Raw genomic sequence first — 24,916 nt, 5'->3', positions numbered from 1 at the left:
ATACTAGTTACTAATAAGAAGAAAGAACCCTTCAATTTTTTAAACGAAAAAAAGAAAGAAAGAACCCTTCCATTTTACAATCTTAACAAGTGTATTCGTATGATAAGAATTTCCTTGGGATACAAACAAAAACTTCTTTTTATAATCTATTTTTGAATGTAGGGATTAAGGCTCTTTTTGCTATCCATTATCATTCTCAATTATTAAGTTTTTTTATTATTTTAAATTATTTGATATCTATTATTATTATTATTTTTTATTTAAATTAATAAAAAAACTTCCAAAATTCATATTGAACTTTTTGTCTATTATGAATTATGATAAAAATTTCATTATCTTCATTTATCCACGAGTTTACTTAAAATTTTATGGTTAAGATGAGAATAAAATAGTCAATACATTTTTTTTTATATTTTTATAAAAACCATACTTTTTCCCTCTTTTAGCACTTGCTCACTATTAATTACTTACAATTTTTATTTTGACACCAAACTTATTTTCATTCCATAAGTTATTTTCGACAAGATTCATCAAACTATTTTTCATTATTGACCAATAATGATTTATTGTACTTATTTCTTTTAAATATGCATAATAGAGAATGAGAATTGATACAAAAAACAGCCTAAACGGTTCAAGAACCAACAAGCTAATTTACTCTTAATTTCTTCTTTTTTTTTTTCTTTTTTTTTTTTTTTTTATTCTTTCAGAAAAAAAACTAAGTGAAAAAGATATGTTTTCCATAGATTTGAAATCTTAATTACCGTTTGGTTGTGTGAATAGATCTTAATTACCGCTTGAAAACCCGTAACCTAGTATAGATCTTTGATTTTGCTTCAGTTTTATGGCCGATGGGTAATTGCCATGTGGTGGGGTAGATAATTGCTTCAGGGCCTGTTTGGTTACTTGAGTTTGGAGATTTCAAATCTATGGAGTCATGGTTCATAAAATTAACTGTTTGGTTAGCTTAAATCTTTAAAATGAAATTTGTAGATTCTTCATAAAAAAAACATCCATGGAGTCATGGTTCAAATGTTTAACGTTTTTCTCTAGATCACCTCCCCCTGGGGTTTTTTGGGGGGGGGGGTTTTTTTTGGGTTTTTTTTGGGGTTTTTTTTTTTTTTGTTTTTGGTGGGGGTTTGTGGTTCCCAACCGGGCTGTATGGCTTGAAATCGGTTTCCCCCCAAACCTCACGGGATGATCTCGATTTCAGTCGATTTCACCCGATAATCCCATAAATTTACAATTACATATTCACGTTTTTAGTGTAAAAAAATGAATCTCTAGATTTCATGAATCCGAGGATTCACACAACCGAACGGGTATAAATATCCCATTTGTGAATTCAAAGATTTCAAATCTCCAGATTCAAACACTTCCATTGGTAAAATTCCAACTTATATTCGAATTATATATAGGCCTCCTTCTGTAATAGTTTTAATTTTCCTTTTTATCAAATGAAATTCCTTAAGTATCTTAGGAGGAATGTACATTTCCATGTAGTGTATTCTTCCACTTATTTGTCTTAATAAAATCGGGAGAAATGTCAAAGCTTACGGGTTTTCTTTGACAAATCTCACTTATTTGTCTTAATAAAATCGAGAGAAAATGTCAAAGCTTACGGTTTTTTTTGACAATCTCACTTATTCGTCTTAATAGAATCTAATGGGAAATGTCAAACTGATAAGTTTACTTTAATGAAACTTGTTGCCAAATGTATGTATAGAAATAGGGTAAAATGTAAATCAAGTAAGTGACTAAGACCACCTAGTATAGATCTTTGATGTTGCTTCAGTGCTATGGCCGTTGGAAATTATCACGTGGTCGGGTTTTAAATCTTGACCATTCATTGCTCTAAACCACTTCAGTGCAAAAGTAATGCAATGAGTAGTTGGTATTTAAACCCGACCACATGGCGACCATCCAACTGCCGCAGGACCATCTGAAGCAAGATCCCTAGATCTCCCCATCGCTTTGTAATCAAGTGGTCTGATTCCCTAATTTTTATTTCCAAAAAAATTGAAGTGAGGAAATAAAATGAACATGACTACATGAGTAAGACTTTTTTTTTTTTTTTTTTTTTTTTTGGTAAAAAACAATCTTATTCAACATGGGCAAGGGGTGGTGAGAAACATAATTCCACCAACTACGAAGTGGAAGACGACCAATCTTTTGGCCCCGAAACCAAAAGGGTCTTCCTCGCTAAGAGATCTGCAATTACATTAGAACTCTTAAAAATAAAGACAGAAATATAATATTTGAAGTTATTTATTAAATAATGGATATCTTGGATCAGAAGATCACTGCCATCAGGTTTACATGAGGAAGACTCCGAGCCACCGTAAATAAGAAGAATAACCAAAAATGGACTAAGTCAATAGATAAGGCTGATTACATAATCCAACGTTATTAAAAAATGAAATTAAGTAAGACTCTGAGCCATGGTAAATACTAAATAAAAAGAACACGAATCTGACCAAGAATGGACTAAGTCAATAGCTAAGGCTGATTACCTAAATCCAACGTCGTTAATAAATGAAATTATTCTAATGTAATCTCGTGGGAGCCCTATTTAAGGCCTTGTAAGTTCGTTAATATTGAGTGAGTAAGCACAATTAATTAAGCTGCAATAGCTAGTGTTTCAGTGCCAGCTCCTTCATCCATTAATCAATGGAGTTCATGTCGATCGAGATGTTCTCGTCTTATCTGCTTTATGTTCTACCCCTCCTAGCTTTGGTTTTCATGTCAACACAGGTATCTCTTCCTGAAAGGAAAGAAGGACAGAAGCATTGGAAACTCAGGACCTCTCTCCTTACCCATAATCGGCCACCTCTACCTGATCCTCCAAAAGCCAATGCACCGCACCTTAGCCAAAATCTCCGCCCGTTATAGTCCAATTTTGCTCCTGAACTTTGGCCCTCGCCGTGTTCTTCTTATCTCATCGCCGTCCTTGGCGGAAGAATGCCTCACCGCCAATAACAACATCTTTGCCAACCGCCCTCGTTTCCTTCCAGGGAAACACTTGGGTTACAATGCCACCATGCTTGCATGGGCACCTTACGAAGCCTACTGGCGTAATATCAGACGTATCGCCACCATCGAAATCGTTTGTTCTATTCGTATCCAGCAATACTCAACTTATCGGATTGAAGAAGTACGGTCTCTGCTACTACGGCGGTTATTCAGAAACGGAACAGAATTTAAGACCGTAAACATGAAATCCATGTTGTATCAGCTCACTTTCAACCTCATGACCAGGTTGGTTGCCGGAAAACGGTATTATGGTGATGATGTTGGGGATTGTGAGAAAGCAAGACGGTTCAGAGAGATTGCCGACGAAACGCTTGAAGTGTCTGGTAAGTCGAACGTTGGGGATTTCCTGCCGATGTTCAGATGGATTGGTGCTATTTCGGGTTGGGAGAAGAAGTTGTTGAATTTGCATGAGAGGAGGATGGGTTTTCTGCTGGAACTCATCGAAGATCAACGGAAACTCGGAACTTATAAACTAAAATCAGACGAAAAAACAAATACGGTGATTGATGCTCTACTCTTACTGCAGGAAACCCAACCAGACTACTACACTGACCAAATTATCGCAGGCATTATACTGGTAACTATGACATCTCTCTCTAGCATTATATGGTAACTATATGACATCTCATAAAAAGGTGGAGGGTCGTTCTTGTCTTTTTTACATCAAAACATAACTATAACATCTCTATAACAATATGTTTTAGACTAATTTTATATTTCTTTTGTCCATTTGAACAAAATTTGATCCATTGAGAAAAATACCTACTATTACGTTTGGAATAACTTTTAGGGTTTTATTGCAGTGTTTCTTTTCTTAAAAGGTGGAGGGTCGTTCTTGTCTTTTAGTTTTTTCTCTATTTCATTTGTTTTTCTTAATAACATGATTTCAGCACCCGTAAAGAAACAATGGAAATACATAGAAACACGAAAAAATTATTTCAAACCTCAAAACAGGAAACGGAAGAGAAACATGGCCGTATAGTCCTTTCCTTTAACTTTCAAAATTGTGATAACATGGTCATCGGTTGGTGCAGAATTTAGTGGCAGCTGGGAGTGACAATCCGGCTGGGACAATGGAATGGACACTCTCACAATTGTTGAACAATCCAGAGGTCCTCAAGAAGGCCCAAGCTGAGATTGATGCTGTTGTTGGACATGGTCGACTACTTGAAGAATCTGACCTTGTTAATCTACCATACCTCCATTGTATCATGAATGAGATATTTCGGATGTACCCAGGTGGTCCACTTCTAGCACCACGAGAATCATCAGAAGAGTGCATGGTAGGAGGCTACACCATACCAAGTGGCACAATGTTGCTGGTGAATATGTGGGCCATCCATCATGACCCTAGTATATGGGAAGATCCCCATACGTTTAAGCCCGAGAGGATGGAAGGAGTGGGACGGGGCAGAGATGGATTCAAGTTGATGCCATTTGGGTCTGGAAGGAGGGCTTGCCCTGCAGAGGCCTTGGCCATACGTATGATTGGCTTGACATTGGGCTCATTGATTCAATCCTTTGAATGGGAGAGGCTTGGAGAAGAGCTGGTGGACTTGGCTGAAGCCGGAGGGCTCACCATGCAAAAGTCTAACCCATTGGAGGCTAGATGCAGGCCACGCTCAACCATGTTGGCCCTTCTATCGCAACTGTGACTAGGAGTCCTTTGGATCACCTCCCTGTCAGTGTTTAAAGGTGGGCTGCATCCTTATTGTATGAAGATCTAAAAGAAGCGTGAAGGAATCACTCACCACACATAACTCTATTGGGTGGAAAATCCAGACTCCTGGGACTGATTAGGACTACGTTATTAATTAATAGTTAGTAATTCAATAATCTAGCCAAGACATTAGCTGCGGCTCTACGTAATCCATCTCTTTGAATAAGTGGGGCTTCTTCAGGAGGATTAGGTGGTCACTGTCTACTTCTTGGTTGTTGAATGTGTGTTAACACTTTGCTTTACTGTTTTGTTGAATGAATCTCTCTTTTACCAAAATAAATAAAAAGAAGAATGAAAGTTGTAAGGTTGCATTGACTCCATAATAATGGACGCTAGGACTGATATGTAAAAGGTCAGCTCAGAGGACGCAGTCGTGAAAATCAATACGACAAATTAAGGTAGTGGCGAAACCATAAATACTAGAAAATTATAAAATGAAGGAATTAATCCAGCCCCATTTGTTAAATCTAACGTGAGGTCAAGAGAATTAACAAAATTTTGTTATACTAAATCTAATGAGAAGTCCTCATCAAAAGCCATTGTCAAGTCCGATGTGAGGCATTGAGACTCTTATTTTAAGTGCTCAGGTCAATTGCTCAGTTCAGTTGCTTAAAATCTACTTCACTGGTGATGTGGCTGCCTTGTAGCTAGGTAACCAAGAAAAGTTAAGTCAAATGTAGATTCCAAAGCTGAATATTTAACCCTTTCTACAATGATGGGTTAGTTTATACAAAGAACTCAAAGGTCACTTTGTGCACTTTACAAAGAGTTTTTGCAGCCATTGTGGACGTACTCTTTGTAATACACAACAAGGCAGACTCATTTAAAGAGACAAGTCAGAGAGAAATCTTCCCTCTGTTATGGATGTTTGTATCCAAATCTCCCGAGGTGGGAGACTGAACCAAACTAGATTGATCTGATCTGAACTGGTTGAACTTCTGTTAATTAATCTGCAAATGATCTCAAGAACAATGTTAAGAAATAGAACCGATTAGCTTGAACGGCAATCCGTCTCTTATGATCAAGTCAGTGTGAATTTGACCGGAGAAAGTCTAGCGCTCCTAGGAACTCTAGGTTCAAAAGGCTTGAAGACGGGAAGATTGCAAACTAATTTTTATGTTTTTTAGATGCCGTACTTTTACATTCGTCTTTCTCCTATTTATAAGTTTCAACTTCTATTTGGATTTCATTTGGATTGTCGGATGCTTATCTCTCAATCGATGGTCATGATTTGTTCTCAATGTGATGCGTGATTTGACTCTGTTTTATATTTGGACGGCTAGTAACCTGGTACGAATCAATTATGAATGGTTTACCCATAACAATGGACTTCACAAGCAAGTAGTACTAGATAGCGAGGGCCAGGCCTATTTAATAAGGAGAGACACATTAATATTGTAGTATTATAGATTCATGAAGCATCGAAGAATCATGGCCAACTCATAGTTGGGATAGAAGGGCTGACATGGTTGACCTGGCCTACATCTAACCTCCACTGCATCAACCATTTTCCTTTGTAATTTTGATCATTTGCTCCCAGTTGCCCTAGACACCCTGCTCTCACTCTCACAACAGTATGGGCACACACTGTGTCAAGCCTCCCCGTGTTAGGTCAGAGCAAATGAGTCCCTCGCAAGAATGCTAGAAAATCAAAGCAAGTCAAATGGGAGAAGAGAAAGGTTTAGACTAGAGCAATTAAATAGTCCCCAATCCTCAAGAATCTTCAAACGATTGCTTCTGTGATTTTCCTTCTTTCGATTTTTTCTTTGAAATGCTGTTGAGTTAAAGAAGAAAAAGGCGGCGGCGGTGGTGGAGACATCGATGCGGCCGGCCGGAGCCAAAGATGGAGAAGGTGGACAAGGGTAGAGCTGGGTGAGGAGAGGGAATCGCCGACACTTAGGAATGGTTTTTTTTTTTTCTTTCTTTCTGATGAAATTTTGTTGTCGAAAATCTAACGATCAACTGCAGGAAACTAGACGTTGTCAGTACCGGTGCGGATAAAAATCCAACAGGAACTGTCGAGACACATGGGCCACATGGGGCAACACTATATCCTACGGACCGCACTACGGGATTTAAGCTTGTAAACCAGAGCGAACCGATTCGAATTAAAACCTGTCATATATTGATCCATACTTATAAGTGCGATGTGTCAATTGTCCGGTTCGGTTTGCTTGCAGTTTTGATGTGTGTTTTAACCTTATCAGATCAAACGATCAGGGATAATCAAACAATAATTTCAACGACCAGTCAGACAAGCAAAGGTGAGGGAGATCATGATCCCATGATGCCCTGACACCCCCTTGCTGTTCAATTGCCGGTGGTTTATGTGTTATCATTTGTTCAAAAAATTCAATTATCACTAATTTTGAAATTCAAAATTGACACGCAAATCATACAAAATCAATGATAGTTGAATAACTTAGAATTGTTTAATTTAACATATGACACCAATGGACGTTACAAGTTACAACATCAAGAGTATTAAATGACAAACATCATTAGTTATACCATCCAAGGATTGCTCAATTGATAATAGTCCCCACTTTTTATATAAAGTCATCGATTCCTCCAAAAGAATAATTAAAAATAAAAATCTAAGTGAGCAATCTCGACTATTAGGATTTTGCTTTCGTGGTGCATCCGACATGGTGGTGCTCAAGAGCGAAGCCAATATTAAATATTGAGGGGACCAAATAATAAATTTGGTTCACATTTCCAGTGGACGAGCATTAAAGCCACCACATATATTGTGTGGGCTCATGTGAAACCCATTGTTATATTATTTTATCATATTTTAGTTTAATTACTTTAATAATTACTTTTATTTTTGTAATAAAACGATTATTTCAATAATTAGTTCATACAACTATATAAATATACAATGTTAGAAAAAATAATTAATTTAATTAGCTCAATAAATTAAATAAAAAAATCAATTAGGTCGTCTAAAATAAGAAAGAGAATACTTATTACTTAAATATTTATTTTAATATAATATTAAAAGATTAGTTTAATAATTAAAAAAACCAACAGAAAAGAAGAAAAGAAAAAAAAGACGCAAGAATGATAAATAAAAATAGAAAATTGAGATAATAAATAAAAATAAATTTAGAGATAATAAATTAATTTATAATTAAGTTTTAACTTTTTTTTGCTTAAAAGTAAGGGTTTAATGGTACCATTACGTCAGACGCAAAGGTCCTGATTATTGGTTATTCGCCAAGCACGAGCTACTCATGAACATCCTATGACTTTCTAAAGAGGGGTGGTCCACCTTTTACTAACTGAATCAGGATCTGCAACCCATCGAGGAGCACAGAGTGCTTTCTCGACGCCTTAACCACCACAAAAATGTGTAGGGCCCACAGGAATTTTATAAAACACAAAAATAAAAATAAAAAACATCACCAATTCCTATGGGCCCCATACATTTTTGTGGTGGTTAAGGCGTTGGGAAAGCACTCTCTGCTCCCGACGGTTTGCAGATCCGGACTCTTACTTATTACCATCACATGCCAAAACCATGGATCCGGTGTGGGTTTTTTTTAAAATTAATTGGTTCCTACTTGGTTAATAGATCCCAATCCTAATTGACACCCTATAGTTGGGCTTCTATCAAAGCGACACAAACGGTGTTAGTAGGCCCACTTAGATATATAAATGGGCCCAACGCAATAACTAATAACAACCTTGTTCTCTTTAGTGTTAACCGTTCGTCTTCACTGCAAAAGCTAGATTTTCGACGGATAAAATTCCTCGACGCTGGCTTTGATCACTGCTTCGAGGCCACTACGGCACGATATTTTGCAGGTCGCGTGTCGCACGCCAGGGGAGATGATCCGGATTCCCAGGGTAAGCATCGCTCTCAATGATCTGAGACAAGCAAATACCAGGGAGTCTGGTTTTCTAGAGAGAGCAGTGTTCACTGTTCAACTTCGAGTTCGAAATAGTCTAGTGAGTTCTAACTTCTATCAGACAGCTTGGAACTATCCCAAACGCGACTCTGAAGAAACGTGCTTGGTTTTCTTGTTTTCTGATCGTTAATGGCCGACCACTGTTGCTTGATATAAATGTTATGCACTTCGATTGGTATGTTCTTCCGTTTCTTTTAACTTTATTATTGTGACGCTTCTTTTTCTTTTCTGGATGAGTAAAAAATTCATTGATCAAAAGCAAAGAAAGGAAGAAGGAAGAGAACACAAGAGGTAAAGGGCAGAGTCCAGCCTAACAACTAAAGCAACAAAGAGCAGAGAATAAAGACACAACACTATGCTTTTTCTTATTCTTCTTGGAAGACCTCAAATTCACTAGGTAATCTTCATCGAGGCGAGCGACGAGAAGTGGGTTTCAGTTACGGTGGCGGAAGCGAGCTCAGTTGCAATCTCTTCTCCCAATCGGAGAGAAACTAAGATGGAGGGTTCAGGGGAAAATGTCAAGGACGACTCAGGAGCATCAGTTTGAGCATCATTCTCAAGCAAGGGCGAGGGGGTTCAAAGAATTAGGGTTGATCTGCCACAGCCAGAAGAGACAAGAGAGCGTGGGGAGGAGAAAGGCCTAACTGAATGCATCAAATTGGCAGGGGAAGAAGAGGAAGGGGTTAGAGGAGATGAAAATATTGAGCTGGGTAAGCCATTTCTCTCTCGCTCTTTCCGTAGGTGTGTTTGTGTGTCTCTGTTTTTCTCTATGTGTCCAGTGGTTGCAACGAAGTGGTTTTGATTCTTGGCTTCCAGTACTAATTGCCAAACTGGCAGTTGGGTATTACGTCAAAGTCTTAGAGACTTTAATTTTTGTGAAATTTCCCCAAGCTTCGCAAACTTTTGCTCTTTTATGGTTCACTGAATGTGTCACTGCTTTGACTGGTTGAATTTCATCGTAATTTCAGTAGTCAAGTAATCTTTGTATTCATATTTCAACTTTTCGTGGGGTACTGCGAAGTATTACTCAGGCTTCTTATCAGCTAAAAGTTTTCTTTATGGCATTTTCAAAAAGCAGAAGAAAGTTTGATTGGTAAATAAGACCAGATATTTAATGTAAAGCAAAACTAAAATTTGGGGAAGAAGTCCATTTTAGCTTTTTGATTGCTGTTTACCGATTTAAATTGATGGTTTATTGGTCAAGCATAATCGTCACCACCCAACTTATATGACTGGAACTGTTCAGCCAGTCAACCAGGTCAAAATGTGTTCTCTTACCATGTATGATTTGCTTAAAAGGGAAAAAGAAAAGAGCTCTCTGTCAAGAAAGGAAGATCACTGTTCATAATTAAATATTGACTTTTCAGGAAGTAGTTTTCTGTTGAAAGAGAGTTATATCACTCAAGTTTGTGTTCTTTGTGCTATCTTCTCTTTGGGACTTTGCATGTTTTTATACACATATGTAGTATTGAATCACAAATTTAGTTAAAGACTATCAGTATTAAGCAGATGATAGTTTACCCCCCCCCCCTCCAAAAAAAAAAAAAAAAAAAAAAAGAAGAAAAGAGAAAATGCAGATGATACAACTTCAAGGATCTTATTATCTCAAGTTCTCCTTCTCTCAGTTCCTCTCAAGTCCCCTCAAAATTTTTGCGCTAGAGAGGTGTGTCAAAGGGACGGAATGAGAGAGGAGAGAGAATTAGGTTAGGTGTGGATGAATCTTTTGGATTCAATTCTGACCATTGGACTAAAACCGACACATGTCATGATTTTAAAGGGGTACTTGCGAGGAACTGGGAGATGCGGAAACTTGAGAGGAGAAAATCCCACTTTCAACCGAAATTTCAAACCATCAATCTACTCTATATTTGCATCTTTCAGTGACTTTTCATTTTTCCTTCTCAGGTTTCGGTTTTACTACCTGCAGATCCCAATGGTAGATCATACTTCCTTTGCGGTCTTCTCCTTGCTGCTGCTTTGACATGTGTAGCTTTTTCAAGTGGGGATGCATTTATAACCACAGCATACAAAGAAGTAATCATTATTTCTAAATGCTACCTACCCAGAGATATACGTGTGTTTGTGTCTCATTATTGCTTATTTTGTATGAATGTTTGTGTGTTTGCTCTGGTTGCAAGTTGGGTCTGAGTTTCTTATTCCGTTAGAGAGACAGTATACACTGGATCTTGTCTTCAGACATAGAAGGACAAAGATTTAATGTAATATATTGTTCTTAAGAGAAGAAAAGAAAAAAAGTTGATATAAATATTTTAATGCAGTCGCTCATAGATATCTTGCATCTTTTTTAATTTATAAATCTATGGGGTTTATAGGAATTTTTTTCCCTCTACACTCTCAGAGAGATCTTGTGTTGTCATGTTTATTGGATTTGGATGAATTGGATTGTTGGAGAGGCTTTCTCATTTTAATTTGCATTTGCATGAGTTTGCTTTACCAATATTGACCATATAAGTTTGAGTTTCCTGTGATCTACCTCGAAGAAATTATGTTAGGCTGTTTGAGAGGGTTGGGTTGAACCAACATTGAATCATGATTTGATCCACAATTGGGTTTTACGGCTTGGTTGGCAATCAGGTTTTCTTAGAATATGAACTTTCTTGCTTCTTCACTTCATTAGACTTATATGAAGTTAAGGAGTTTGTGTATGTGCAGATATTCATATAGTCGTATGTCTTCAGTTTTCTTTTTATTTTCCTGTATTGCAATGGAGTACATATGCTGTGTTGTCAGTAATTGTTTAGGCCACTTTGCAGAGATTTTCAAGATGGGTAATTGCTGATAACATGCAGAAGAACACAAAATCCGATGTGTGCAAGGTTCACCCTTTTAGGGATTTCTTTTATCTTTCTTGTTCTGGTATATTAGCTTACTTGGAATGTTTTGTTATACCAATGTTTCTCTCTGTTTTAGAATCAATTCAAGCCATTTGGAAGTAAAGTATTGCCAATGGGTATTATATCTAAGCTGTCTAACTTGGAAATTCAGCCATTATGGGACTCATCAATTAAGAAGGTATGGATAAAGCTTATGGTTTTCATTTTCTTGACCAGTTAAATTGTTGTTTTCCTTGCGTATTACTTGATCACTTATTATCAAGTGCATCTAACTTTTACAATTGCGGAAGTATCTCATTTGCTCACATCTCCTTTAATTGGTTTACATATTGTTCCTTCTGAGATGTGAGATGGGTGCAGTGGAGTTTCCCTTTCGGGGGTTGGGATGTCCTGAAATAGTTGACATTAAATTTCTTTTAGTGTCTTGGATGTAATGTCCTCAAATATTCATAATTTTCAAATACATACTGGAAATTTTAGGGATTAAAAATCAAGTAAATGGCTTGTATATTAAAGATTCAACCAAGTGGAATTTTTAATGGGCAGGCCTTACGGATGGGTAAAACAGATGTAGCCACAGATACTATTCTCAATCAAATTGGGTGAAATGTAACATGTTTATGTAGCTATTGGTCTAAATGCATCTTTTGTGCCGTAGGCAATGACTACTTTCCTGGAAGGAGGAAATGGAATACCTAGAGTATAAGCTCATGAGCTTGGTCTTACTTCACATCAAGAAATGAAAGAAGACTTCATCTCCAAGCTTAGCTCAGTCGCGGCTTGCTTGTTTTTGGGTGCGAAGCAGCGTCAAACCAAAATACCCACCAAGCGTTAGCTCTTCATGAAAAGGAGGTGATCCAGCCGCATCTTCTAGTATGGCTACCTTGTTACAACTTCACTCTAGTCACTAGCCCTATCTTTCGTATCCTCCCTCCTTGCAGTTAAGGTAATGACTTCAGGCATGGTCAGCTTCCATAGCATGACAGGCATGTGTATAGGCACGACGGTCGGTGGACATAAGGTCAAGGTATCGAAATAGCCTCTCAGCAACAATTGCTTGGGTAAGGCTGCATAAGAAAATTGCCCTCCTAGACTCTGCCTGTGCGAAAGTCTTTGGCACTGGATTCGCCCCTTTAATCAAGTTGATTTTTATGCAGTCGATGATCTTCCTGAATCTGTGAATCCAAAACTTTATCATTGGAAATAGAATAAGATTTTTATGTCTAAAAAATTTGAGACCAAAAAGTTATGCCTTCTGTTATTCCCAGATTGACACTGAGAGGGGGGTGAATCAGTGTCTTCAAAAATTCACCACAATGTGGCTGGGTCTACCAGACAGTGTACCACTTGTAGCTATCAACTGCACAAGGACACGTCCACCACACACCACAATGTGGCTGGGTCTACCAGATAGTGTACCACCACTCTGCAATCAAGGCACTCCAATATGTGCAACAAAGAAAAATAAACAAAAAAAACGCAATGCACCAGAGTTTACGTGGTTCGGCCAAATTGCCTACATCCACGGAGTAATACCCTACCTAGGGTTTCGTATATTACTCAATACACTCCTAGATATTTTGACTGCTATAACAGTCCAGGAACACCAATCCCTGCTATAGTCTAAAATGCAATTCAGACAAGGGCACTAAACCCCAACCCCCTAGACAAGCTCCAACTTGCTAGGTCACAATGTAAACCAATAGTTCAAGTTCCCCAAATTACATTCATGATCTAGGTTCTTCATCATTAAACATAACCTAGAAAATAATAGACAATAACTTGTGAATACGGGTTACCTCAACTTGTGGAAGATGCATGGTAACAATACTTGTTTCTCTTTTTCTCCAATTCTTTTTTTCCCCCTTTTCAATCTTTTTCAGTTTTCTCTCTTTAAAAAAACCATACAACCATGTTCCCTTCTTTTCTTCTGCTGCTTCTTCTTCCTTCTCTTTCACTTTCTTTCTTGTTCAGCAAAACAAAAGACTTCTTATTCCCAAGCTTCAGATCTCCAAAGCCAACCAACGTCTTCTGGTTCGACCCCCACGCTCTTCCCAAGCTCCTCAAAACGTCCTTCCTTTTGCTGGAGTTTGCTCTCCTTTTATAGATTAATTTAACTCAGAGTTTGAATCAAACTCAGAGTTCCTATCTGACTTAAACAAGGAGTGTTTTAACGTACAAATCGGACTAACTTCGAGATCTCCAATGAACAATCCCATCGTTGGATTTGAAGATCAAGAAGTCGTGAAGCTCTCCTCCAAAAATCGGCTCAATCGGACACTGGATGACCATCCGATGAAGAGGTTGATCAAAACTGGACTCAGAGTTTGAATCAAACTCAGAGTTCCTATCTGACTTAAACAATGAGTGTTTTGACGTACAAATCGGACTAACTTAGAGATCTCCAATGAACAATCCCACCGTTGGATTTTAAGATCAAGAAGTCGTGAAGCTCTCCTCCAAAAATCGGCTCAATCGGACACTGGATGACCATCTGATGAAGAGGTTGATCAAAACTGGACAGAGACCCTCAAAAACGGGATTCTTGAGTTTTCTTTATTTGAATTGGATTCTTTCTCTCGAAACCTTTTTGTGTGTTGTTGTACCATATCAAAGCCCACTTAAGTTGCCAACAATGACAACACCTTCATTTTAGGCCAATGGAACAACACCTTCTTTCTTAGAGCATTAGCTTAGATAGTAACGGTCGTCTCCGATAAATTTCTCTTCTTTCTTAGCTCAAGTGAATTGCCTCGTGAAGGAGCATTACTATTTAAGCTAATGCTTCATTAGGGAGAGGTAATTCACTTTAAGTTATGCCGTTTTGCTTTATTCTATGTTTTTGCTCCATATCTAATGATGTTTGTTTGTCAACAAATTTTAAACCAGAAAAGCGCAAAGCCATCGATGAACTTGTTGGCCATTGCAGTTGGAATAAATCAATTAGAAATCTGAGGATACTAATCATTTAGAAATCTGTTTCTTTGACTGGAAGCACCTTGAAATCTCTGTGCTTTCCCTGAAATAACTCCCATTGCCAATCAGACTCTGCTGCTGGTGGAAGTTCCTTGTAAACTAGGTTTATCTGATCCCGGTTTTTCTTTGCTTTGAAAAATTATAGTTTTACCTCCATTGACATGGTTTGGTATATTTTAGATTAGATTTAGTTTAGGGGACATACATGAGCTGTCCCATGAAGTAATCTGGGTCTGAAATACTTATCATCAGAGAAGGCTTCTGGCCTAAGCCTAGCCAATAGCCTACAAATGCTAGTCCCAACATCAACTCATGAAGTCTTTATTTCTCAATTTCAGCCTTATCCTTGGTAGGCATGTGTATTAGTATGGTAAAGCATCATTTGAGCTGGTCAGTTCTTTAACCTGACATGTGTGGCATATTGAATGTCAGCTATTTATCGATCGTCAAAGATGAAGGGCTGGAAATTTCACAGCCAGCCTTAGATCCTACGAAATCAGAGGTGCATCATCGAATAACTGTGCGTGGAAGGAGATCGAAAGTGCACAGGTTATCATTTACTCTTTTAAATGCAATGAATTTGATTAGTAAGTATAAGAAATAGTCTTTTTAAATAGAAACTTTAACATATGGAGTATATCACAAGACAAGAACATAATGTCCTCATTCTATAGATTCATATCAGGGCATCCTGTGTCAGAAATCAATCCGACTTGATGATGATCAAGAGCTTTGTCAAATGCCATGGAAAGAGCTCGAGCTCTGTATTTTGATAGCTATACTGCCATGTTGGTTTTCAGGATTGAGAGACCTCCTTGGTGCTGCTTGTATATATTTATACACCCTCATGCATGTCTTCCACAGATTTTGATGCTCTATCTGAAGTCTTCACACAAAATATGATGATCAAATGATGATATACCCTTAGTAATATTCTGTAATTTGAATCTAGTTTGAGAAAGTTCTTGTATAAGGTGGTCTCTATTTTTAGTCATAGACTATTGATTTTAATCATCTGATCTTGCATCAACAGAAGGATTTACAAGTCAAAAGGTAGAGGGAAGTGGTGTGACGATAACAGTACAGCTCCTCCGTGCACAGGGTGGGGATTGCAAACTGCTTGCCCTTGATCTTTGTTTCCCATTATTTGTTTTCCTTCTTTTGGGCTCTTTCATTTTTGCTAATTCCCTAAAATCTTGCTGTTATATACACAAACTAAAAATAAGCTACCATACAGGTGGGTAGAAATGATGGCACCTGTCTTCTCAAGATCAGCTTGGCGTTGTGCTTGGTATATGATACAGGTAGTCTTTAAAATGTTATGAAACGAATTTGGTTACATAATTCATAGACTAGACAAGGATAATGGGAAGTAGGGAAGGCTTCCAACCTCATCCATATAAGATATGGAGAGTTTGTATGACGTTATATCTTTTTGTTTTGTTTGTCAGATATGTCAGCATGACGAAATTTACTGTAATTGCTATGTCTGAGATTCTTCTCTTGTATAATCTAACACAGAACCTGTTTGTTTTGGGTTGGTTGGTTGGTTTTAATTTGCTTGTGAACCAGTTATCTAGTTCAATATATTATGCCACTTTGATTTACTGTAGGATTGATATGTTTTGGATAAGTTTTATGTTGGTTGTCCGATTCACCTTTAAACTGGGTTTTCTGGTTGAATAAACTGGGCCATGTTTACCTAATCCATTCATTCAGCTGTTACAGGTCATGGAGTAGCATTTAGCTGAAAATATGTCTAGATTATGGCTGGATTAAGGACTTTATATAAGTCTAGACGTATTTTCAAGTTTTTCTTAATTCAGATTCATAATCAAATTAGGACACTGACATAGGCAGGTCGATTGGGTGCCATTTGCTTGTAGTTTAGGACCTCTATTCTTTGGTAGTTAGTATCTTGAGTTCAATCCTATTTTAAGCCAGTTTCTTTTTAGCCTCCCATAAACATTTTCAATCCCATTAATAAAAGCCAACAGAGTCATCTGTCACCACAACCAATTTGAAATATGAGTATTAATATCCCTTCTATTTTTTATCCAATCAAAACACAAGAAAAAAGAAAAAGAAGAAAAAGAACTTCACGAGTACCTTCAATCAATCCGTCGAAAAAAGGGGATTCAAGGATTCGAAATCCAAATTTGCACGGATAAATCAACTTCGATCAATTCGTGGAAGCCTTCTCTGTTCTCTTGGCACCTATCTTCATATTCGCACACCTCTGGTGGCGATAAATTTACAATAAACCAAGAATTGATTGAAGGTTGATGAAGCAGTAAAATAGAGACTTGCTGCTGTTGGTTATCAGTCCGATTACTAATAGGATGCAGATATAGTATGTCCCTTTCCTACCAATTATTATTCATCCGATTAAGTTACTTATTTGGATCTATTTTTCTGATTTTTATAATTTTTTACATGACATATGTGATTATTTTCCTAGATTTTCTACTAAGATAAATACTAAAAAGTTGCTAAATTCTTAAATTTCAAACATAATCCTTATAAATAAATTGGTAAAGTTGTCAATAGGTAATCGAAAACTTTTATTAAATCTGAATTCATGCTCATTTATAAGAATCTACTTAAAAAACTAACTATCCAAATTATCATTCAAATCCAATTAAATCCGTTTGAAAATCGATAAGATATTATCCGAATATAATAGGATGCGGTATTACCACTAATCCATTAAGTGTGATTAACTGTATTTATTATTTTTTTTAGAGCATTAAACATGATTTAATTTTTATTTTCCGGGGTCAAATTCAATGTATCTTTTCAACTCTTTATGTTTTACAAGAATTCGTCGAAGGAGAAAAGAAAACAATAAAAGAGTAAAGATAAGAAATTACTGTAAAAAAAGGGAATGAAGAAAAACAAAAATATACAGGTTTTGCATGCACATAATAGGTCGTTACAAAGGGATACGATCAAATACTTAATTAACGAAGATGACAAGGCAGAAGATTAAACTGATTAATTCAGCTGATATCCTGACATATATGATCCTACCGGTGATTAATTGGAGAATTATGGGCTTGGAAATTGGGCATGCAGGGAATTAAGTTCATGGATATGTGGTAAAGAATTGTTTTTTTTTTTTTAACCCAATGTATCTTTGATCATCTCCTTAATAGGTCTGTCCTCCAAATGCGGTGATTCAGACAATTTGTCGCAACTCGCAAGTTAATTGTTAGATGGAATGGAAATTAAAGAGGAATTAATATGATCTACTCATGAATTGCCACAATAGCTAGATGTGTTTTCATGAAGCACTCGATGTGTTTCGGTCAATGCTGCTTTCTAAGCTAAGCTAGCTGATTAATAAAATCTTCTTATGTATACTTCCTCTTTGGCTTAGCACAATCATGACATTTGTTTCACCGGCCCTGAGGATGAATTTGCTATCGGGCTTTCCTTAATTAGTTTTGCAGGTACAGTACAAGATCCTTATATGATATTGAGTTTCTTCAGTATTATCTTGTGATGGTTCAATCATCATGGATATTACATCAATTACAATCATGGAAAATTTCCCAAATCATTAGCATACCATAAGAATGTTTAAATATGACATAAACAATATTTACAAAGCAACCCAAAATGCCTCTAGCTAGCTATAAAAAAGAATAATAATAATAATAATAGAATAAATGTTCTTAAATTACAATATTATATATGGCAAAAATACTATAACTCATTGCCATATATTCATGGGAGATTCTCTCTACATTGAAGAGCCAAATAAATTCTCATCAAATAAACTGTCTTCTGTTGTTGGTTGTGATGATGGATGAGTCATCTGTTGGCTATTATCGATGGGATGGGACCCGGTTAATGGTAGCTGGCAAGTATTTGGTTGTGGTGATGGATGACTCTTTTGGCTGTTATCGATGGGATGGAACCCGGTTAATGGTGGTTGTGGTGATGGGTGACTCTGTTGGCTAATATTGATGAGATTGAACATGATTAATGGTGATGGATGACTTTGTTGGCCATTATTAATGGGATTTAACACCAAAGGATTGTTGTTATCACAAAAAGGTAAAAGACTGTTAAAGGTTTCTCCACGAGCAAAGTTCGAGATCTGAAGAGCCACAGGTAGGGGAGCAAGATTATAAAGATTGGTCTCATTCTGAAAACATGGATTTACTAATCCAGTGTCGATCATCTCAAGGTTGGATTCATATGCCATTACCGGTTCCAATGAATCGAGATTATTAAGAGTATAATCATCTTCACTACAATCATATTCTTCATTATCATCATCATCACCATCATTACCATCATCACCATCATCACCATCATCACCAGTTACTTGAGTTGTAAGCAATTCCGCTTGAGTATTTCTATTACGAACGCTTGATGTTCTACTGCGAGTATTCTTATATAGCTTACACAAAACCCAATCATCCAACTACCCAAAAAACCCCCCGCAAAAAAATAATAAAGTGTTAGTCAAGAGAAACGAATAATTTAATTAAAAAAAAAAAAAGAAAAAGAAGATAATCTTATGTCTAACGATTAAATTAAAAGAAAATAGAAAAAATTAAAAAGAATAACATGTTCTCTTCGATCCATAAGCAATGTTACCTTCATGTCACCCGGTTCTCTATGCGCTGGTGGTGGTGTATGACTATGGTTGTTTGCCACACGATACTCTTGCATGATCCAGTCAGTCTTTTCACCATTGGGAGCCTTTCCTACGTAGAAAACTAATGACCTAGTACACCCAACAAGTTGGTTCTCTTTGTCATAGATTTCTTTATCTACTCCAGTCGCTTTCCAGTATCCGGTTCCAGCTGATCGACTCGGTCGTGTTCCATTCTGATACTTCCGATCTCTAGGTGTAAAGAAATACCAGTCATTCTCTCCATACGATGAGTACTTCCCTGTAAATCAAATTGATGAAATTAACACAATAACACGTATATACGTTATCTATGTAACCATAATTGAAATAGCAACAGTACTGTATATAGAGCAATCGAGTTATCATAAATTAAGCCAGAAAGAGCAAATACCAGCAAGTTCATCAGGGTTGTGCTTGTAGAGCTCGACAGAATGAATTCTGTTCTTGGCTAGTTGTCTCCTCGAGATTTTCTTCTCTAGATAATGCTTGATAAGCTCCCAGTTATGAGGGCGGAAGATATAACCATCTGGGAAGCAATTGAAAAAAGCAGTGACACTAGACTCATCATCATGCTCATGTTGGAAAGCTATACTTCTTGCATTAATCCTTGCATTCTTCTGTGGATGAGCAGCTACTTCATTGTTATGTTCAACCGAATCCACTGCATAATCATCACAGTGCTGAACTAAGTTACTTTGGGTTTGGGTTTGAGGTTGAATAAACTCCTCAGCTGTAACTGGACAAGGAGGAAGAATCGGAGGAACACACGGAGGCAAATTCGTCTCCTTCTCAGTTCCGTTAGTTTTCTTAACTACTTCAGGTGGAACCGAAGAAGAAGGGCTAGGAACTTGAAGAGGACGATAAGAAGACATGGCCAAAAGAAAATCGTAGGCGAGTGGGAGATATGCTGAATTGAATGAGAAGGAATGAGAAGAAGCCCAAGTACGAGTAGACTAGATCACTTAAGATATATACATAAAAGAACCCTACTAATTCGGTATGTAGGAGAAGTAGAGTTGGAATCGGTTACGATCAATTTTAAAAAACTTTAAACTTATTATAACATATAGAATTTGTTGGCAATGCGATATCGATAGATTCGGTCAATTTCGCAGTGTAAGAGTCCGATTTGGGGTCTCGGAATTCAAGAGTCGCGCTTATCAGGGAAAAAAACGCAGGTGGCGGTGGGGTCCACACTCCACATAATAAACGGCAAGGATTTTATAGGTCATAAATATTATCTTATAATATTTATTTAGGTTTAAAAAGGGGAATTTGTAACGTCCGATACGGGTGTTGTGTCCGATCTCCGATGCACGTGCTTCAACTGTTTGAAATTTTTAGCGGGTGATAATTCGGTGTTTAATTTTGAGCGCCAATATTTGAATTTGGCGATTGCCCGCGCTATGCAAAGCGTGGCTTTGGCAGACTGGCACCATGGGGAGAGTCCGGATCAGCTCCCCCGACGGTTCCTGACCACACAAAGCAGTGGGGCCCACGGTGAAAAATACTTTTTGAAAAAAATTAAAAAATTAAAAATCAAATTTTACCCGTGGGCCCCACATTTTGTGTGGTCAGGAACCCGTCGGGGAGCACTCTCTGTGCTACCTCGACGGGGTGAGGATCCAGATTCCCATGGGGATGGGTTAGGTTAGAAAATCAACCTGATTGACTTTGATTCAAACTCTAACTCTCAAGTCTCAACTGATGTTAACCACAAAATAATCAACCTAATTACATGTGATGTGGTTGCCCGATTTTTATTAAAAAAATAAAAATAACAAGATGGGCTAGAGCTAGACCAAGCCAACCTTAGTAAAAACTCAATGCTAATCTAATCGAGTCTTAATTATTACATATACGACTGACACCAAGGAGAGTCAAACCATAATCTCTTCACTAAAGATGTTGATCATTACTAACTAAGCCATCCTTTGGTGGTAATTTGTTGAAATTGTTGTAAAGAATTGGTCTAATTCCAAGAATCAACCCAGCCCATTGATCTGTATCTAGACATCAAGTAATTTCCCCCTTCTATCTTAAGACCCGACCTTAGCTACCTTTCCTAGAGTTAGGATGTCCTTACAATGCATATATGATTCTATAAATTTCAAGTCCGTAGAATCATGTATCTGATTTTTGAATATCCATTTTGTTGCTTTCATTAATTGATTCATCATAATCAATAATCTCATAATTGTGAATCTTCCCTAGAAATTGGATTGATTCAGTTTTCATGGTTTGAGGTTTAATTCATGGATTCCTCTAAATAATTAATTTGAGGAACTACAATACTATAGATTTTAAAATTGACCCCATAAACCATAAAGGAAAGACGTTATTTACAAAATAGCAGTTTACACAACTGCTTAGTTTCTATAAAATTGACGGTATCAATTTTCTTCCCAAGAGAGGGCTAAGTGTAGTATTTTTTTTTAGGTAAATCCATTAATTTTCATCACAACAAGATCCAAAAATTTTAAATAAAATGAGAAAAATACGTGACTAAATGCATGATTAAATTTAGTATTTCATATGAATTTTTCTAAATGAAGGTAATTTTGTCTTTTGATTTATTTATTCTAGAAGGGCAAAGCAAATATTAAACATCCCACTATAATGGTTTCTTAACACTGTTAGAAGTGAATGGGGCAATAGTAATTTAAAAAAAAAAAAGCCTTCGATAATTAAGCTAAATTATGGAGGGGCAATAGTAATTATCCCAATATAATTTCATGTTAAGAGGAGGGTCAGGGAGTAAATATGTAATTTGCTCCTAAAACTTTGATTTCATTTTGAAATTACAATTAAACTTTAACTACATATCAACCGAGAAGATAAAAAGACATGTAATTTCTTATCTAATGTCCGACTGAAAAATTCAATGACTATGATAAATCAAATGAATGTTCTTAGGGCTGTGGACATGAATCTAGAGATCAAATCTGGATCAGAACAAATTCCCGTGGTTGTAAAAACAGACAGATGGACCTTTACCAACGTGCGGTTATCCGGAGATCAAGCTTCTTGTCATCAAATCCGCGATCAATAATTTTTAGGTGATCCACTTTCATTCCACAACCAAACATCTAATTTTATAAATTATAACTCCATGCTGAAATCTATAGATTTGAATCTCATATTGATCTCATGTAACCAACCAGGCCCTTAATTATAATATTATACATGTCAGAATCTTATAACTCAATGACATTCATGGAAGATTCTCTCTAAAAAATGAGCCAAATACTCATCAAATAAAGGACTATACCCATCTTCTGTTGTTCGTGGCATGAACTTGAGTCCTCTTGTTGTTGGTGGCTTGAACTGGTCTTTAGTTGTGGCATTGAAAAGTAATTTGGTAAAATCTCATCATCTTTTGGAAAATTTGAATGATTAAAAAATGTATAGTCACACAAGGGATGTTGGAGGGAAGTTAGTTTCTTTGGATTATTTTGAAAGAAGGTTATGATGGCTGGAAAGAAATTAGTTGTGATGATATGATAGATGACTCCGTTGGCTATTATTAATGGGATTGAACGTGGTTAATTATGGGTGGCTGGAAAGAAATTGGTTGTAGTGACAGATTACTCTGTTGGCTTTTATTAATGGGATTGAACATGGTTATGGGTGGCTAAAAAGAAAATAGTTATAGTAAAAGATGACTCTGTTGACCATTATTAATGCCATTGAACATGGTTAGTGTGGCTAGAAAGAAACTGGTTCTAGTGATAGATGACTCCGTTGGACAATATTAATGGAATTAAACATGCAAGGATTGTGGTTATCATGAAAAGGTAAAAGGTAAAATTTAATGTCAAAGGTTTCCACATAAACAAAATCCAACGTCAAATAATCACATGTAGGGGAGCAAGATTGTAATGATTGGTCTCATTCTAAAAATATGGATGTACTAATCCAATGTTGCTCATCATAAAGTCGAATTTCAGATGCCATTAAGATTATTAAGAGTCATGTTCATCATTATTATTATTATTATCATCATCATCATCATTGGTTACTTGATTCTTAAAGGGTCCTACTTGAATATTTATGCCATAAACATTTGATGGGTTACTATCAGACTTCTAATTTAGCTTACAAAAGACCCAATCATCCAGTGTTCAAGCACTGGCTGTGTATCAGGATTCTTTAATTTCTACACGATACTCTTGCATGATCCAGTCAGACTTCACACCTCACCTCTGCGAGCTTTGGTTACATGAAAAAACTAGTGCCTTTCTATACCCAATGAGTTATTTCATTCCGTTATAGATGTTTTTATTTGATCCAATGGCTTTCCAGTATCTGGTTCCAACTGATTGACTCGGTTGTGTTCCATTGTGATACTTCCGATCTCTAGGTGTAATGTTATGAATGTAACTTGCTAGTCTCCAAACTTTACAAGGAGACTAGCAGAGGGGGGAGTCATATTATAATTTAAATTATTGGAGAACTCTTATTCTTTTCTTTTTTTTTTTCTTATTTCTATTTAAAGATAATGAAACCTCACCCCATAAGTAAGTTGATTAAGGTTTTATTGCTGTGGATGTAGCATTCACAATGAATGTCGAACCACGTTAATTATTGGTTTTGTGTGTGAATGTTTATGGTAAATTTAACATGGTATCAGAGCAAAGTTCGGTGATTGTCACTAGAGGTGTGCAAAGACGATGATCGGTGCCAAGAGAATAGGGAAGGCTTCCACGAAATTGATCGAAATTGATTTCTCCGTACAAATTTGGATTTCGAATAATTTAATCGCTTTTCTTTCGACGGATTGATTGAAGGAACTCGTGAAGTTTTTTTTCTTTCTTCTTGTGCTTTGATTGGATAAAAAAAGAAAAAGGGATATTAGTACTCATATTTCAAATGCATTATTAATGGGATTGAACGTGGTTAATTATGGGTGACGGGAAAGAAATTGGTTGTGGTGATAGATGACTATGTTGGCTTTTACTAATGGGATTGAACATTGATTATGGATGGCTAAAACGAAACTGGTTCTAGTAAAAGGTACCCTATTTTACTGCTTTATCAACCTACTGCGGAATGCATACCAAGCAAAACCAGCTTTGGTTTGTAAACTAACAAATCAAGTTCTATCATCTTCTTTGCCATCTGACTTGATGGAGTAGGGAGTGCGTTTGGGAATTGGACGGTGGCTTTCGATGGTGGTGGATGGTTTTACATTAGTTAAGGCGCAGAAGAAAAGAAAGTGTAATCAATTACCTTTTATTTGAGGTTCATTTGGGCCAATTTATGTGCACTTCGACTACATCTTCAGGAGAGCTTTATATAATTAATATGCCTTAAGGGATAACTCTAAAATAGAACCAATTTGTATTTTAAGCGAATCAATTCATGTTTTGAGCTATTCATATTTAATTTTTTTTTTTTTTTTGGTCAATGAGCTATTCATATTTAATAAAATACATAAACATGTATCTGACGGTGGGCACCACACACACTATTATGTCAGACGCACGGCTAAAGTTAGATCCTGATTATTATGATGGTTGTTGGCCAGACACAGGCCTTCCATTAACATCCTGGGAGTGTGGGACCAGGCCCGTGACTTTCTAAACAGGGGTTGGTCGACCCGTTAGTCGTTACCAAATACCAACTGCTCATGCTCATCAGATGCGAAAACGATAGATCCGGTCTGGTTCTTTTGATCAACTAATTGGTTCCGATTTGGTTAATAGATCCCAGCCCTAATTGGACGTCTCATGGGCTTCTATCAAAGGACACAAACGGC

The 24,916-nt window shown here is 36.8% G+C and overlaps 1 protein-coding gene and 1 pseudogene across 7 annotated transcripts; both read left to right on the top strand.

Annotated features, from left to right (window-relative positions):
* The first annotated feature begins 2,615 nt into the window (after nucleotides 1-2,615).
* Nucleotides 2,616-5,042, top strand: LOC149026642 (cytochrome P450 81Q32-like; annotated as a pseudogene). Its single transcript, XR_016171705.1, has 2 exons — nucleotides 2,616-3,610; nucleotides 4,068-5,042. The product of XR_016171705.1 is annotated as a cytochrome P450 81Q32-like (transcript).
* Nucleotides 5,043-8,466: 3,424 nt separating this feature from the next.
* Nucleotides 8,467-16,517, top strand: LOC149026641 (uncharacterized). 6 transcript variants are annotated; one of them, XM_089154916.1, is made up of 7 exons: nucleotides 8,467-9,380; nucleotides 10,576-10,704; nucleotides 11,445-11,507; nucleotides 11,602-11,703; nucleotides 14,934-15,050; nucleotides 15,535-15,603; nucleotides 15,739-16,517. In XM_089154916.1, the coding sequence occupies exons 1-5, from the start codon at nucleotides 9,363-9,365 to the stop codon at nucleotides 14,955-14,957; spliced, it is 336 nt and encodes a 111-aa protein (XP_089011042.1). In that variant the 5' UTR covers nucleotides 8,467-9,362; the 3' UTR covers nucleotides 14,958-15,050; nucleotides 15,535-15,603; nucleotides 15,739-16,517. The 6 variants fall into 6 exon arrangements, 4 of the variants coding, with proteins under 4 accessions (XP_089011042.1, XP_089011027.1, XP_089011037.1 ...); XM_089154901.1 differs by having other exon boundaries at nucleotides 14,415-15,050; XM_089154911.1 differs by having other exon boundaries at nucleotides 12,184-15,050.
* The last annotated feature ends 8,399 nt before the right edge of the window (nucleotides 16,518-24,916 follow it).

This window comes from Hakea prostrata, chromosome 1, assembly GCF_041222555.1.
Source record: "Hakea prostrata isolate BN-2017 chromosome 1, UWA_Hpros_2, whole genome shotgun sequence".
Classification (NCBI taxonomy): Eukaryota; Viridiplantae; Streptophyta; class Magnoliopsida; order Proteales; family Proteaceae; genus Hakea; species Hakea prostrata.
The sequence above is the reverse complement of the archived record's forward strand: the minus strand, read 5'-3'. Positions and strand labels throughout refer to the sequence as shown.

Excerpts from the sequence above, each read along its gene's own strand:
- LOC149026641 (XM_089154893.1), top strand. Across the intron at positions 11,704-14,933 it reads GGGACTCATCAATTAAGAAG|CTATTTATCGATCGTCAAAG; the intron begins GTATGGATAAAG and ends ATTGAATGTCAG. Across the intron at positions 15,051-15,534 it reads AGGAGATCGAAAGTGCACAG|AAGGATTTACAAGTCAAAAG; the intron begins GTTATCATTTAC and ends TTGCATCAACAG.